Genomic DNA, 15932 nt, shown 5'->3' with positions numbered 1-15932 from the left:
GCCGCTCCCCCTGTCAGGAGACAAAGCCGCTCCCCCTGTCAGGAGACAAAGCCGCTCCCCCTGTCAGGAGACAAAGCCGCTCCCCCTGTCAGGAGACAAAGCCGCTCCCCCTGTCAGGAGACAAAGCCGCTCCCCCTGTCAGGAGACAAAGCCGCTCCCCCTGTCAGGAGACAAAGCCGCTCCCCCTGTCAGGAGACAAAGCCGCTCCCCCTGTCAGGAGACAAAGCCGCTCCCCCTGTCAGGAGACAAAGCCGCTCCCCCTGTCAGGAGACAAAGCCGCTCCCCCTGTCAGGAGACAAAGCCGCTCCCCCTGTCAGTAGACAAAGCCGCTCCCCCTGTCAGTAGACAAAGCCGCTCCCCCTGTCAGTAGACAAAGCCGCTCCCCCTGTCAGTAGACAAAGCCGCTCCCCCTGTCAGTAGACAAAGCCGCTCCCCCTGTCAGTAGACAAAGCCGCTCCCCCTGTCAGTAGACAAAGCCGCTCCCCCTGTCAGTAGACAAAGCCGCTCCCCCTGTCAGTAGACAAAGCCGCTCCCCCTGTCAGTAGACAAAGCCGCTCCCCCTGTCAGTAGACAAAGCCGCTCCCCCTGTCAGTAGACAAAGCCGCTCCCCCTGTCAGTAGACAAAGCCGCTCCCCCTGTCAGTAGACAAAACCGCTCCCCCTGTCAGTAGACAAAACCGCTCCCCCTGTCAGTAGACAAAACCGCTCCCCCTGTCAGTAGACAAAACCGCTCCCCCTGTCAGTAGACAAAACCGCTCCCCCTGTCAGTAGACAAAACCGCTCCCCCTGTCAGTAGACAAAACCGCTCCCCCTGTCAGTAGACAAAACCGCTCCCCCTGTCAGTAGACAAAACCGCTCCCCCTGTCAGTAGACAAAACCGCTCCCCCTGTCAGTAGACAAAACCGCTCCCCCTGTCAGTAGACAAAACCGCTCCCCCTGTCAGTAGACAAAACCGCTCCCCCTGTCAGTAGACAAAACCGCTCCCCCTGTCAGTAGACAAAACCGCTCCCCCTGTCAGTAGACAAAACCGCTCCCCCTGTCAGTAGACAAAACCGCTCCCCCTGTCAGTAGACAAAACCGCTCCCCCTGTCAGTAGACAAAACCGCTCCCCCTGTCAGTAGACAAAACCGCTCCCCCTGTCAGTAGACAAAACCGTTCCCCCTGTCAGTAGACAAAACCGTTCCCCCTGTCAGTAGACAAAACCGTTCCCCCTGTCAGCTCCTGCACGCTGCATTGCCATGCAAAGCAGTGTGCTTACAGTGAAGCACAGACACTGCTTGTAGAAAAACAGCACACAGTTAACCCTTTGATTCCCCCACGTTAACCCCTTCCTGCCCAGTACCATTACTACATTGATCAGTGCTTTTTATTAGCACTGATCACTTTATTGGTGTCACTGGGGATGTCAGTGACACCAAGTCAGTTCCCCCCCAGTGTCAGAATGCCCGCCGCAATCCCGATATAAGTCGCTGATCGCTGTCATTACTTATAAAATTTTTTTTTTAAAAAAGTATATATATATCTCTATCTATCTCTATCTATCTCTATCTATCTCTATCTATCTCTATCTATCTCTATCTATCTCTATCTATCTCTATCTATCTCTATCTATCTCTATCTCTATCCATTTATAAACACTAACTTTTACATAAACCAATTAATTTACACATATTGGGATTTTTTTTTTTTTAACAGACATGTCGCAGAATACATTTAGGCCTAAACTTGACAAAATTTGTTTTTAAACTTTTTTTTTTTTAATGAACATGTTTTAATAGCAAAAAGTCAAAAATATTGTTTCTCAAAACTTTTTATTTTATAGCGCAAAAAAAAAAAAAAGTAAAACAAAAAAAAACAAAAAAAAAAAATGCACAGGTGATCAAATACCACCGAAAGAAAGCGCTATTCGTGGGGAAGAGAGGACGTAAATTTAATTTGGGTGCAGCATTGCATGACCGCACAATTGTCAGTTAAAGTAACACAGAGCCGGAACACAAAACATGGCCTGGTCAGGAAGGAAGGGGGAATCCTCAGGAGGGCAAGTGGTTAAAAATAAAAAAAATTAAAAAAAAATCGGAAGCTTCCGCCTTCTATGCCTAGGTGAGAATGACACCGCCATCTGCTTGTAGCCTCCTGGGATATTCATTTTACGCATCCCTGGGGACCTTGCAACAAGCATGTGCCATTCAGGGGCCAGCTGCAAGAACCAGAAGAGACAGCAGGCCCCTGATGACATAAGGGCAGCTCAGCACCATGCATACAGCAGTGGAATACACCACAGCGCAGGATTTACTGAGGGTGTGTGTTTAGTTTTTTTGTTTTTAGGACAACCCAGTGGACTAGGTAAGAGGAGAATCCGTAAAAGAACACATACGGGGAACGAAGGTCCTCCTGAGCAAAAGTGGATGACACTTTATACAGTGGTGACTTGTTACCACTTTACATTTATCAGAAGCTCCAAGTGTACAGTGCAGTGACCAGAAGCCGTCTCACTGCTCCAGTGAAATCCTGACTGCTGGGGCTTACTGTTCACACACCTCCTTGCATTTACTAGCATCATACGTGTCATTTACATCATACAACCTGCACAATAGTAAGTGTGTATACACACACTTGAGCTTTTTTCTGGGGGTTTAAATCAGTGGCATGGTGTTGTCCAAAGCTGAACCTTGGCATCATTTCCAAGACATGCACACCCACCGCCCCCCAAAGTTTACTTCCGGTGAACACCATTCCGTATGGATTGCCAACCCTCTCCTCCTGATTTCTTGTGTCCCTGCACGGTATCCCTTCATATTGAAAAGTAAAACAAACTATGTATCTGTTAAAAAGGTAGTTGGTGTAACAAAAATGTATACATTTCACACAGATTATAATACACACCAACACTCAGGACTCGTTTACACAATGGCAACACACGCTATCACACATATGTACATTCTTCAACTACATGCATAGGGCTCCCCATTCATTTCAATGAGCTGCCCTACGTGCAGCAAAGTAGATCATGCACTTCTTTTTGTTGTGTAAAAAAAACCAAAAAAAAAAAAAACCAACTTGTCTCTTTGCCACATTTGAGGTCCAATTAACGAAGAAGGGCAGCATAACACACCGTGTGCATGTTATGTAAGGATATAGTCCACTATACAGTAACAGTGTACCCATACAATACATGTACAAACCCCCAACGTGCCTATACAAGGCCTAGTCCACACAACTGACTTCACATGTCACTCCAGTCACAATCTCATGACAACGGAAATCACATTTGTTCCTGTACTACTCTGGTGCAGTTTACAGCGTGATCAGCCCCCATAGAATATGCAAACCCTCATACATATAATATACATCACACTGTACATCCACTCACTGTATAATATATGTACAATATGTGTAGTTTGAGGTAAAAATGTGTGCACAGTGTTTATATTACAGAGGTACAGTGGGAGTATATAAACACTGCACACAACTTACATACTGCACCCCCCCCCCCACACCCATACAGCGCACGCACCCCCCCTACCTATACAGCACATACACCCCCCCCGCACCTATACACCCCCCACCATACAGCGCACCCTCCCACACTTATACACCCCCCCTCACATACTTATACACCCCCCTTCCCTCCAACATCTATACACCCCCCCCACACCTATACAGCGCACCCTCCCCTCCCGCACCTATACCACCCCCCCCCCCCACACCTATACAGCGCACCCTCCCACACCTATACAGCGCACCCTCCCACACCTATACCCCCCCCCCTTTCACCTATACGGTGCACCCGCCCCTCCCACACCTATACCCCCCCCCCCTTTCACCTATACGGTGCACCCGCCCCTCCCACACCTATACCCCCCCCCTTTCACCTATACGGTGCACCCTCCCCTCCCACACCTATACCCCCCCCCTTTCACCTATACGGTGCACCCTCCCCTCCCACACCTATACCCCCCCCCCTTTCACCTATACAGCGCACCCTCCACCCCCTTTCACCTATACAGCGCACCCTCCCCCCCCCCCTCCGCACCTATACAGCGCATACACTTCAGTACATCCAGTACACAGAGCCCCCAGAGCTCCCCACACATAGCTGTGTATATATGATAGAGATGGAGGTGGGGGAGGGGAGGTCTGTAGTATATACAGTGATGTGATGATTGGGGTGTTGTGTACATCTCCATGAACAAGGTGGATCCCCCCCGTATATTACCTCTCCCCCCACATTTATTATTCCCCAGTATATTTATTGTTACCCCCTCCCCCCCCAATTTATTAAACCCCCCCGTATATTTATTGCCACCCTGTCCCCTCCCCCAGTATATTTATTATTAACCCCTCCCCCCACCTCCAGTATATATTACCCCCCCCCAGTATATTATTGCCACCCTGCCCCACCTCCAGTATATTATCCCCCCTCGTATATTTGTTACCCCCTCCCCCCACCCTAGTATATATATTTAGTATTATCCCCCCCCAGAATTGGCCCCCCGGCGGGCTGTGTGTGGCCCCTGCTCGGCGGGGCCCCTCCTCCACACGGAAAGTTTCCTCCTCGTGCTCGGAGATGAACTCTTCCCTCTCTCACTCGGAGACCGGAGAGGACATGAGGTCCCGGCCCTCCCGGATAGTGCCCCCCCTTCCTCCCGGTACACGGAGGAGGTGTGACGGATGGCGGTGGGAAGAATTCTCTCACCTCTGCCGGGGATCTGTTCCTCAGCTCCAGGGCGATGCGCTTCTTCATCTCCATCTTCCCGGGCCAACCTTCCGAGGGGTCACACCGGACAGCTGCACACCCAACGGGCTCAAGACGGGCCTCACCGAACCAAAGACGGCGGTAGAAGCGCAGATAAAGGCGACGAGGCGTCCTGCACCGACCAGTCCCCGCCGAACGACCCCCTTCAATACAGAGCTCCCTTCTCCCTCAATGGCCGCTCACCGACTGAGACTCCATTACACGGCACAGGCATCCCCTCAGAAACGGCGACGCCCCTTCCGCCCTGCCATTGGCGCTCGACTGCCTCGCCCGCACAGCCATTGGCCTGGAAGAGCGTCAGTCAAGACCTCTGCGGGAGGTTCCAGGTTCCGCGGCGGTCACTGGCTGCGAGTGCGAGCGCAGTTAATTGCCATTGGCCGCAGGAGCTGTCCGTGAGGAGTGAGGAAGGGGGCGGGAACAGTCGTCGTCTCAGTCGGGCGTCACGGCTTTGTGTTTTTTTTTTCGTTCGACGCTTTCGCGCCCTATTTTAGGTCAGGGAGCCATAGAGAGAGGCGGGAAGGGGCTAGTGTAGGCCTGAAGGGTGTCTTTTTGTTGTGTTTGAGGTGAAATTGAACATCATGTGGTAAAACAAAATGGTGGAAGATAAAAAAAATTACATAATTTACAATAAAATCCAAATCTACGTTAAGATAGCCCCCCATTCACATCTGCACTTAATGCCAATGTGCGCTCTTCACACGGTTTTGCGCACGTATACAATAAAATCTAACCATGTGTTACAATACGTCCCTGTTTGCATCTACGCATCGTGCGAATGCGTTCACACTTTTTTTGCGTAACTCATAGGGCAGACCATTTACTTGAATGCGCAACAAATGTGCGAAAAAAACATCCCGCCCCAGGGGCGGACTGACCATTTGGGAACTCAGGCACAATGCCCGAGGGCCCGGGGTCAGAAGGGGGCCCCATGAAATGCCCCTTGTACCTTTTCATAGGCTTTTTTGGGTTTGGTTTGAGTGTGGGCAAGGACACGGGCCCCATGGTCCCCTATTGCCCAGGGGCCCCATGAGTTGTCAGTCCGCCCCTGTCCCGCCCCCATTGAACTTCACACTTTCTTACCTTCCTATGACTGCGAGCAAAAACGCGCATTGGCTGCCCGCGTTTTGGGGTATCGGTAACTGTCAATTGCACATCAAGCATGATATGCGTGGTTTGCGAATTCTGGGAACTTTTCCTGGAACGCACAGGTGTGAATGGAGGCAGGAAACACAACTACCTACCAGGGGCGGACTGACAACTCATGGGGCCCCCGGGCAATAGGGGATCATGGGGCCCCTGTGTCCTTGCCCAAACTCAAAAAAGCCTATGAAAAAGGTACCAGGGGCATCTCGTGGGGCCCCCTAATGACCCTGGGCCCTCAGGCAGTGCCCGAGTTTCTAAATGGTCAGTCCGCCCCTGCTACCTACTCATATGTAGAAGACTACGACGTTCTGATGGAGGAGGCCGAGGCCCTTCCCCAGTCAGGTTAGCACAACATGCGTGTAGAAGTTTCAGAATATGCACTTTGAGGCTTTAAGGATGTTGGAGACCCAAAAGGGATACAGTTCTGGGCTGCACCCTGTCCTGCCGTGCCACCATTTATCTACAAAGGTGTGTATGGTGACTTCAGCACATTGGCAAAAGAAAGAAGGCCACCACACTTTGTTGGTGAGCAGCCTTTGGTCAGTTGTGATGCGCATTAAAAGTATAGTCAGGGACAACATTAATTTACCATCAGAGTTCCCCCCTTCACATCAAAGGTTCCCCATTACATCAGAGGTTCTTCCATCACATGAGAAGTCCCAATCAAGTTAGAGTCCTCCCATGACTTCAGAAGTCCTCCATCACATCAGAGGACCCCCTTTACATTAGAGGCACCCCTTCACATCAGAGATGCTCCATTACATCAGCGGCCCTTCATCACATAAGAGGTCCCCCATCACATCAGAGGTCCTCCTTGACATCAGAGGTTCCCCTTCACATCAGAGGTTCCTCCATCATATCAGAGGTTTCTCAGTCACATCAGAGGTCCCTCCAAAACATCAGAGTCTTCCCATCACATCCGAAGTCCCACATCACATCAGAGGTCCTCCATCATATCAGAGTTTCCCCTTCACATCAAATGCCCATCATATCAGAAACCCCGATCACATCAGAAGTCCTCCCCATCACATCAGAGGCTACTCATTACATCAAAGGGCCCCCAACACATCAGAAGCCTCCCATCACATTAGAGCCCCCCTTCACATCAGAAGCGTGGGACCCCCATAAAATGGGAGGATTGACCCCACCATGTGTGGTTCTAATGGAGATAGCAAATTGACAGCTAAAATAGAAACCTGGACATATGCCATATGAAAGGAAAAATAAAAATGTTCTGCGTGAAAAGCCCATCGCAGGGCAAAAATAGACTCTAAAGTTGATTTGGAGAAAAAAAGCTAACTGTGGTTCCTCCTGTTCAAAATGCAACCTAACTAAATAGCTTAAATAATATCTATGGAGTTATCAAATTATTTTTTCATTTCCCTGTGAAATATATACACTTAATAAATGTGGATTTTTGGCCTGCAAAAAACACATTTGTTCTGTCATTTCCAATATGCAAATTAAGAGATTTATTTAGTAGACCAAAAACCAAATAAAATGAATACTGTTCAAATGCCCTAATCTGTTATCCCAGCCGATTGGCTGCAATGTTTGCAGGTGCTGGTTAGGTTGAATACTCATCAGACACATCGAGGACTACACAAAATTACACCTGTACACATACTACCTCAGCGTATAGTAAGCTCCTCTTAATAAAAGATGGGTTCAGCTTGGTCTCTTACCCATGGGAGAACTGCCTCTAACATTTTTTTAACTTACCTCATGTTTTTTTCTTCAAATGTGACCTACTAAAAAGGCTTACATGATATGCAGCATGTCTGTGTCATATTTCTGTCGATTGTCTCTGACATAATCCCCTATAATTTTTATTTCTGATAAAAAAAAAGGTGTAGTGTCACTCCCTTTTAAAATGCAGCCTACTAGAAAAGCTTATGTGGTGTACAATCTCCCAGTGATATGTTTGCTTTGTGTCTCTGGCATAGTCGCCTGTAGTTTTTATGTTTAGAAAAAATAATTACCTTGTCTCTTCCTTTTCAAGTGTGGCCTACTAAGAAGACTCATGATGTACAGCATGTCTCTGCAATATTTTTGCCTAGTGTTTCTGACATAATGCACTGTAATATTTTATTTCTGGACAAAAATGCCTTGTATCTCCCTCTTTAAATGCAGCCTGCTACATAGTCTTACATCATCTGCAGCGTCTCTCTGTAATATTTCTTCTTTGGGTCTCTAACATAATCCACTGTACATTTTATTTCTCAGTACAAATTCCTTGTCTCTCTCTCCAAATTTGGCCTACTAAAAAGTGCCTACATGACTTGCAATATGTCCCTGTTATGTTTCTGTCTCATGTCTTTTACTTAACCCACTAATTTTTATTTCTTGATCAAAAATGCCCTCTCCCTCATTTGTAAATGTGGCCTACTACTGAGACTTACAAGATGTGCAGTGTGTCCCTGTAATTTTTCTGCTTTGTGTTTCTGACATAATCCACTATAGTTTTTTTTATTTAAAACAATTAACTCCTCGCTCCATTTTTAAATGTAGCCTCCTCAAAAAACCCTCGCTGGACCCCACCTGTTTGAATAACTTAAGACCCATCTCCCTGCCCCCGTTTGCATTCAAGCTTCTCGAGCGCCTTGTTTACAACTTTATGAACTGCTACCTCACCAACAACAAACTTCTTGATCCCCGACAGCCTGACTTCAGCCCAAAAAATTCCACAGAAACTTCCCTACTAAAACTCAATAATGACCAAGTAACTGCTAAAACCAACGTCCATTACTCCATACTCATACTCCTTGACCTTTCCGCTGTCTTTGACACAGTTGACCACCCATTCCTCCGCAGTAAACTCCACTCTATCGGCCTCCGTGACTCTGCTCTCTCCGGGTTCTCCTCTTACCTTTCTCAGCGCACTTTCAGTGTCACATACAACTCCTCCTCCTCCGCTCCGCTTCCTCTTTCTGTTGGGGTACCCCAAGGTTCTGTCCTTGGGCCCCTCCTTTTCTCTCTCTATACCTCCTCCCTGGGCCAACTGATTGGCTTCCAATACCACCTCTATGCTGATGACACCCAGATCTATCTCTCCACTCCCCAGCCCACCCCCTCAACCTCCTCACGTATTACAAATCTACTAAGCGACATATCAGCATGGATGTCACATCATTACCTTACACTCAATCTTTCAAAAACTGAGCTTGTAATATTTCCTCCTCCCCCATTCATGACTTTACCATTAAGATCAACAGCACAACCATTGATCCTTTCCCTCATGCCAGGGTGCTAGGCGTAATCCTAGACTCTGACCTCTCCTTTGGGCCCCACATCCACTCACTGGCTAAATCCTGCCGCCTCAACCTCCAGAACATTTCCAAAATCCACCCCTTCCTGACCAATGACACCACAAAACAACTTATCCACGCCTTGGTTATATCACGCCTCAATTATTGCAACTCCCTACTCACTGGTCTACCGTTACACAGGCTATCCCCCCTTCAGTCTATTATGAATGCTGCTGCTAGACTCATACACCTTACCAACCGATCAGAGACTGCTGCCCCTCTCTGCCAATCCCTGCACTGGCTTTCACTAACCCAACGTATAAAATTCTAAATACTAACCACAGCTTACAAAGCCATCCACAACACTGCCCCTAGCTACATCACCAACCTCATCCACAGATACCGCCCAAATCTCCCACTCCGCTCCTCCCATGATATCTTCCTCTCTAGCTCCCTCATCACCTCCTCCCACGCTCACCTCCAGGACTTTTCCAGAGCCTCTCCCATCCTCTGGAACTCTTACCACAGCATGTCCGGTCAGCCCCCACGCTGTTTGCCTTTAGGCGATCTTTGAAAACTCATTTCTTCAGGGAAGCCTACCCCACCTCCACCTAAGAACTGTACTTGAATCACCTCCGCCAGATCATCCCCCGCAGTTATCACCTTTTGTATCACCTCCCCCTTCCTTTAGATTGTAAGCTCCACGAGCAGGGCCCTCCTATTCCTTCTGTACTGAAATGTATTGTAATTGTACTGTCTCCCTTATATTGTAAAGTGCTGCGTAAACTGTTGGTGCTATATAAATCCTGTATAATAATAACAATGATGCTGAACATGTCTCTGTAATATTTCTGCCTAATGTTTCTGACATAATCTGCTGTAATTTTTATTTCTGGACCTAAAATGCCTTGTCTCTCTCTTTCAAATGCAGCCCACTATAACACCCCGGTCACATCGGGTGCGACTTGGCATGCGATGTGCATGCCATACGACTTGCAAATCGTATGCCAAGTTGCATCCTATTGTCCCCAATTACAGCGGTCAAATCAATGCGGTTCCGACTTGGTCAGAGCTGCACCGATTTCTAATGTACTACTTTTGGTGCTATTTGCATAGACATCTGTGTCAGATGTCTTGCAAATTGCACCTGAAATCAGCATCTCGCCCGACTTTGAAATCATTTAACTTCACTGTATGTTGCACGATTTCAATGTCGGGCTTGATGTGACCGTGGGGGTAAAGCCTTAAAAAACTGCTTTGTATCTCTGTATTAATTCTCCTTTGTGTCTATGTAATTTTTATTCCTGGATAAAAATGCCTTGTCTCTTCCTCTTTAAATGTGGCTTACTAAAAAAGGCTTACATGGCATGCAGCCTGTCTCTATTATATTTCTGCTTTATGTCTCTTACATAAATAGTGAAAAAATGCAGCGCTATGTTCAAAGGCAATAACTAGGCAATAATGTGACATACATACATATAAATGTGCTGTGGAGCGCTATAATAAAATGACATGTGTCAAACGTCTAAAAATGACGTTAATAGTGCAGTAAGTGACATATAATCAAATAACGTCCAAAATTCAAAACAATGGTGAGAGCGGTGACTCCCGTGATTGCGAATGAGTAAATTATGCACTAACCAGATAGCGCATACAGTTGCAAGAAAAAGTATGTGAACCCCGTGGGATTACAAGGAGTTTTGCATGAATTGGGCATAAAATGTGCTCTGAACGTCATCTAAGTCACAACAATAGAAGAACACAGTCATTTGCCTAGGGCGGCATTTTTCAGAGGGATACACAAGGCAGCTGGCAGGTGACCGACGATGAGGACCAGGTGAGGGCCGGCACTGCATGAGCTCACTCACTGGCTGCTACACTCCAGATCAGGGCAGCGCTTGGTGTCAGAGAAGGTTTGCTCCTGGGCTGAGCCGGGTAACAGGTGAGAGATCCGCAGCAGCAGAGAGAGGGGCCGGCTGGCTGCAACTATGACAGTTGCTGGGTGTCAGTGTTTTGTGTATGGAGGGGATGGGAGGAGTATGAGCAGAGAGAGGCAGACACGTCATCAGGAGACAGCACAGCAAGGAGGAGGATGGAAGGATGGGATCTGCTGCTCCATGGAGTCAGGGGAGATCACAGCCAGGGAGGACTACAAGTACCAGCTGTACCCAGGATCCTGTCTGCTCTGGCTATGGAGTTATAGATCTGTAATTGTACTATATGCATATTGCATCTACTGCTGTTATATACTGTTATAGTGAGCAGATCTATACAGCCTGGAGGACTACAAGTACCAGCTGCACTGGGAATCCTATCTGATCAGCCTAGTCTCTCTCTCTCTCTCTCTCTCTCTCTCTCTCTCTCTCTCTCTCCCTCTCTCCCTTCCTATTTATCTTTCTCTATTTCTCTCTCTCTCTTTATCTCTATCTTTCTCTCCCTCTTTCTTTCTTTCTTTCTTTCTTTCTTTCTATCTCTATCCCTTGGTCACTTGATAAACTCCCATGGCTTTAAGTACCATCTCTATGCTGGTGACACACAAATCTATCTTTCTACCCCTCATCTCACCCCTTCAGTCTCCTCTCGCATTACTAACCTACTAAGTGACATATCGGCATGGATGTCACTCCACTTCCTCAAACTCAATCTTTCCAAAACTGAGCTCTTAGTATTCCCCCCAGCCGGTGCCCCCTCCCCCGACTTCTCCATCAAGATCAATAACACAACCATCAGTCCCTCCCCCCATGCCAGGGTACTAGGTGTAATCCTAGACTCCCATCTGTCCTTTCAGTCCCAAATCCATTCACTATCCAAATCTTGTAGACTTCACCTCCGCAACATCTCCAAGATACGCCCGTTCCTAACCTCGGAAACTACTAAGCAACTTATTCACTCCCTTGTTATATCTCGCCTTGACTATTGCAACTCCCTCCTCATTGGCCGACCTCATTGCAGGCTATCCCCTCTTCAGTCTATCATGAATGCTGCTGCCAGACTCTTCCACCTTACTAACCGTTCTGTATCTGCCACCCCTCTCTGCCAATCCCTCCACTGGCCTTCACCCCTCTCTGCTAATCCCTCCACTGGCTTCCACTCAGTGTCCTCCACCTTTCTCTACCAATCCCTCCACTGGCTTCCCATTGATCAACGGATAAAATTCAAAACATTATCAATAACGTATTAAGCCATTTATAACTCTGCCCCAAATTACATCACCGATCTTGTCTCCAAATATCACCCAAACCGTCCTCTCCGTTCCTCTCCGTTCCTCTCTAGACCTCTTGCTCTCTAGCTCCCTTGTTTCCTCCTCCCATGCTCGTCTCCAGGACTTTTCCAGAGCTTGCCCCATCCTCTGGAACTCTCTACCCCAATTTATCGGAATATCACCTACTCTGCTCACTTTTAGGCAATATCTGAAAACCTGTCTCTTCAAGGAAGCCTATCCTGCCCTCAGCTAATAATGGAATCTTGTACTCCTCCAACCAGTCCATCCCCCATAGTTACTACCTTTTGTACCACTAGCCCCTCCCTCCTAGATTGTAAGCTCCAAGGATCAGGCCCTCCTATCCCTCTTGTATTGAACTGTATTGTTACTGTATTGTCTCCCGTTATATTGTAAAGCGCTGAGCAAACTGTTGGCCCTATTTAAATCCTGTATAATAATAATCTCTCCCTCTTTATCTCTTTCTGTCTCTTTCTCTTGATCTCCTTCTCTCCCTTTTTATCTATCTCTATATCTCTTTTTCTCTCCATCCCTATTTCTCTCTTTATCTTTTTCTCTCTTTATATCTATTGCCCTCTATTTTCTATCTTTCTCTCTCTCCCTCCCTCTATATCTCTCCCCCACTATCATTTTATGTCTCTCTCTTGATCTCTCTTTATCTCCCTCTCTCTTTATCACTCACTCTTTATCTCTCTCTATCTTTCCCTCTTTTCTTTCTTTCTCTCCTATCTCTCTTTTTCTCCCTCCCTCTTTATCTTTCTCTCTTTATCTCATTCCCTCCCTCTTTCTCTCTCTCTTTCTCTCCCTCCCTCTTTATCTGTTAATATCTCTCCCTCTATCTTTATATCTCTCTCACTTGACCTCTTTCTCTCCCTCTTCATCTCTCTCTTGCTCTCTCTTTCTCTCCCTCCCTCTCTCTCTCTCTCTTGCTCTCCCTCTTCATCTCTCTCTCTCGCTCTCTCTTTATATCTCTTTCTCTCCCTCCCTCTTTCTCTCTCTCTCTCTCTCTCCCTCTTCATCTCTCTCTCTCTTTATATCTCGTTCTCTCCTTCCCCCTTTATCTCTTTCACTCTCTTTATATCTCTCTCCCTCTATCTTTCTATCTCTCTCTTGATCTCTTTCTCTCCCTCCCTCTTTATCACTCACTCTTTATCTCACTCTTTATCTTTCTCTATCTTTCTCTCCCTCTTTATCTTTCTTTCTTTCTCTCCATCTCTCATTTTATATCTCTCTTTTTATCCCTCCCTCTTTATCTTTCTCTCCTTATCTCTCTCCCTCCCTCTTAATCTTTCGCTCTCTATTTCTATCTCTCTCTCTCTTTCTCTCCATCTCTCCCTTTATCTCTCTCCTTCTTTCTCTCTCTTTATACCTCTCTCCATCTATCTTTCTATCTCTCTCTTGATTGCTTTCTCTCCCTCTTTCTCTCTCTTTCTCTCTCTCTATATCTCTCTTTCTTGCCCTCCCTCTTTCTCTCTCTCTTTATCGTTCTCTCTCTTCATATCTCTCTCCCTCTATCTTTCTATCTCCCTCCCTCTATCTCTTTCTTCCACTCTTTATTTATCTCTCTATATCTGTTTATCTCCCTCCCTCTTTCTCTCCCTCTTCATCTCTCTCTCTCTCTCCTTTCTCCCTCTTCATCTCTCTCTCTCTCTTACTTTATAACTCTTTCTCTCCCTCCCTCTTTATCTCTTTCACTCTCTCTATATCTCTCTCCTTCTATCTCTTTCTTCCACTCTTTATTTCTCTCTCTATATCTCTTTATCTCCCTCCCTCTTTCTCTCTCTTTCTCTCCCTCTTCATCTCTCTCTCTCACGTTATATCTCTTCCTCTCCCTCCCTCTTTCTCTCCTTCATCTCTCTCTCTCTCTCTCTCCCCCCCCTCTTCATCTCTCTCTCTTACTTTATATCTCTTTCTCACCCTCCCTCTTTATCTCTTTCACTCTCTTTATATCTCTCTCCCTCTATCTCTCTTTCTTGATCTCTTTCTCTCCCTCCCTCCCTCCCTCCCTCCCCCCCTCTCTCTCTCTTTCTCTCCCTTTACATCTTTCTCTCCCTCCCTCTTTATCTCTTCACTCTCTTTCTATCTCCCTCTCTCTCTTTATTTCTCTCTTTATATCTTTCTCACCCTCCCTCTCTGTTTATCTCTTCACTCTCTTCATATCTCTCTCCTTCTATCTTTCTATCTCCCTCCCTCTCTTTATTTCTCTCTCTATATCTCTTTCTCTCCTTCCCTCTTTCTCTCTCCATCTTTTCCTCCCGTACCACTATCCCCTCCCTCCTAGATTGTAAGCTCCAAGGAGCAGGGCCCTCAAACCTCTTGTGCATCGCACTGTATTGTTATTGTACTGTCTCATGTATTGTCTCCCATTGTAATTTACAGCGCTGAGCAAACTGTATAATAATAATAATCTCTCTCTGTCTGTCTCTCCTTCCCTCTTTCTCTCTCCATCTTTTCCTCCCGTACCACTATCCCCTCCCTCCTAGATTGTAAGCTCCAAGGAGCAGGGCCCTCAAACCTCTTGTGCATCGCACTGTATTGTTATTGTACTGTCTCATGTATTGTCTCCCATTGTAATGTACAGCGCTGAGCAAACTGTATAATAATAATAATAATCTCTCTCTGTCTGTCTCTCCTTCCCTCTTTCTCTCCCTCTTCATCTCTCTCTGTCTCTTACTTTATATCTCTTTCTCTCCCTCCCTCTTTATCTCTTTCACTCTCTTTATATCTCTCTCCCTATCTTTCTATCTCTGTCTCTTGATCTCTTACTCTCCCTCCCTCTTTATCACTAGCTCTTTATCTCTCTCTTTATCTTTCTCTCCCTCTTTATCTTTCTTTATGCCCCTCTCTCTCCCTTTATCTCTCTTTTTCTCCTTCCCTTTTTCTTTCTCTCCCTCTTTATCTATATTTTGTTCTCAATTTAGATGGGGGGGGGGGGGGGTCAGATGTTAGTGTTGCCTAGGGCAGCACAAAACCAAAATACACCACTGCCGCTGACCTCCATGTCTCGACCCGCTAGGGGTCAAAACACTTTTGGATCATTATACAGGATCCTCCATGCAAGAGACTCCTCTGGAATCTCTGGGCACTATTATGTAATAGTTGGCTTTAGACTATTTTTGCACATTCATATTATTTTTTGGATCATATTGAGATCATTTCACTTATTCAGTAGTGTGGTCACTGGAGTTTTATTCACTTTCATTTTGACCACATTTTTTCACTTCCAGGTGTGATCACAGTTTATGATTAAGATTGACAGCCCATATGCTGTACATTTCATGATCAGTCACTATTTTCAACAGTCACTTTGTGTGGTGTCACTTATGTATACATTTTATATGTTTCATGTATATTTATACCTTATGAGTTTGGTTTGGTGTTAGCGCTACATCATTTTTTCCTTAAACATTTGCTCTATAGATCTATGGGTATATGATTGGATGTTGGCAGCTGCACTCACTGTAGGGATTTAGTGTTTAGGTAGGAGTGCAGGAGGTTTTTACATTTATTCATATATGAGTGCTGCCTTTCAGTGCCCATCAGGGATGCCTACCAGTGCCTCCTCA

The 15932-nt window shown here is 46.4% G+C and overlaps 1 protein-coding gene and 1 long non-coding RNA gene across 3 annotated transcripts in view; one reads left to right on the top strand and one right to left on the bottom strand.

The window, feature by feature from the left end:
- Positions 1-4989, bottom strand: part of ANP32E (acidic nuclear phosphoprotein 32 family member E) — a 38966-nt gene extending 33977 nt beyond the window's left edge. Inside the window, exon 1 of one of the 2 annotated variants that reach the window (XM_089655495.1) lies at positions 4696-4989. In XM_089655495.1, the coding sequence (XP_089511621.1) occupies positions 4696-4749 (54 nt within the window). In that variant the 5' untranslated portion in view covers positions 4750-4989. The remainder of the gene's footprint in view (positions 1-4695) is intronic. The other variant, XM_089655496.1, reaches the window with a different exon arrangement.
- Positions 4990-10046: 5057 nt separating this feature from the next.
- Positions 10047-15932, top strand: part of LOC149443627 (uncharacterized) — a 38869-nt gene continuing 32983 nt past the window's right edge. The window contains exon 1 of the long non-coding RNA XR_016306646.1: positions 10047-11088. This is a non-coding gene — a long non-coding RNA (uncharacterized LOC149443627). The remainder of the gene's footprint in view (positions 11089-15932) is intronic.

Source organism: Staurois parvus, unplaced genomic scaffold (genome assembly GCF_062004578.1).
Source record: "Staurois parvus isolate SC_StPar_1 unplaced genomic scaffold, SC_StPar_1.0 ptg000842l, whole genome shotgun sequence".
Classification (NCBI taxonomy): domain Eukaryota; kingdom Metazoa; phylum Chordata; class Amphibia; order Anura; family Ranidae; genus Staurois; species Staurois parvus.
Note: the sequence above shows the minus strand (reverse complement) of the source record. Positions and strands in the feature narration are given on the sequence as shown.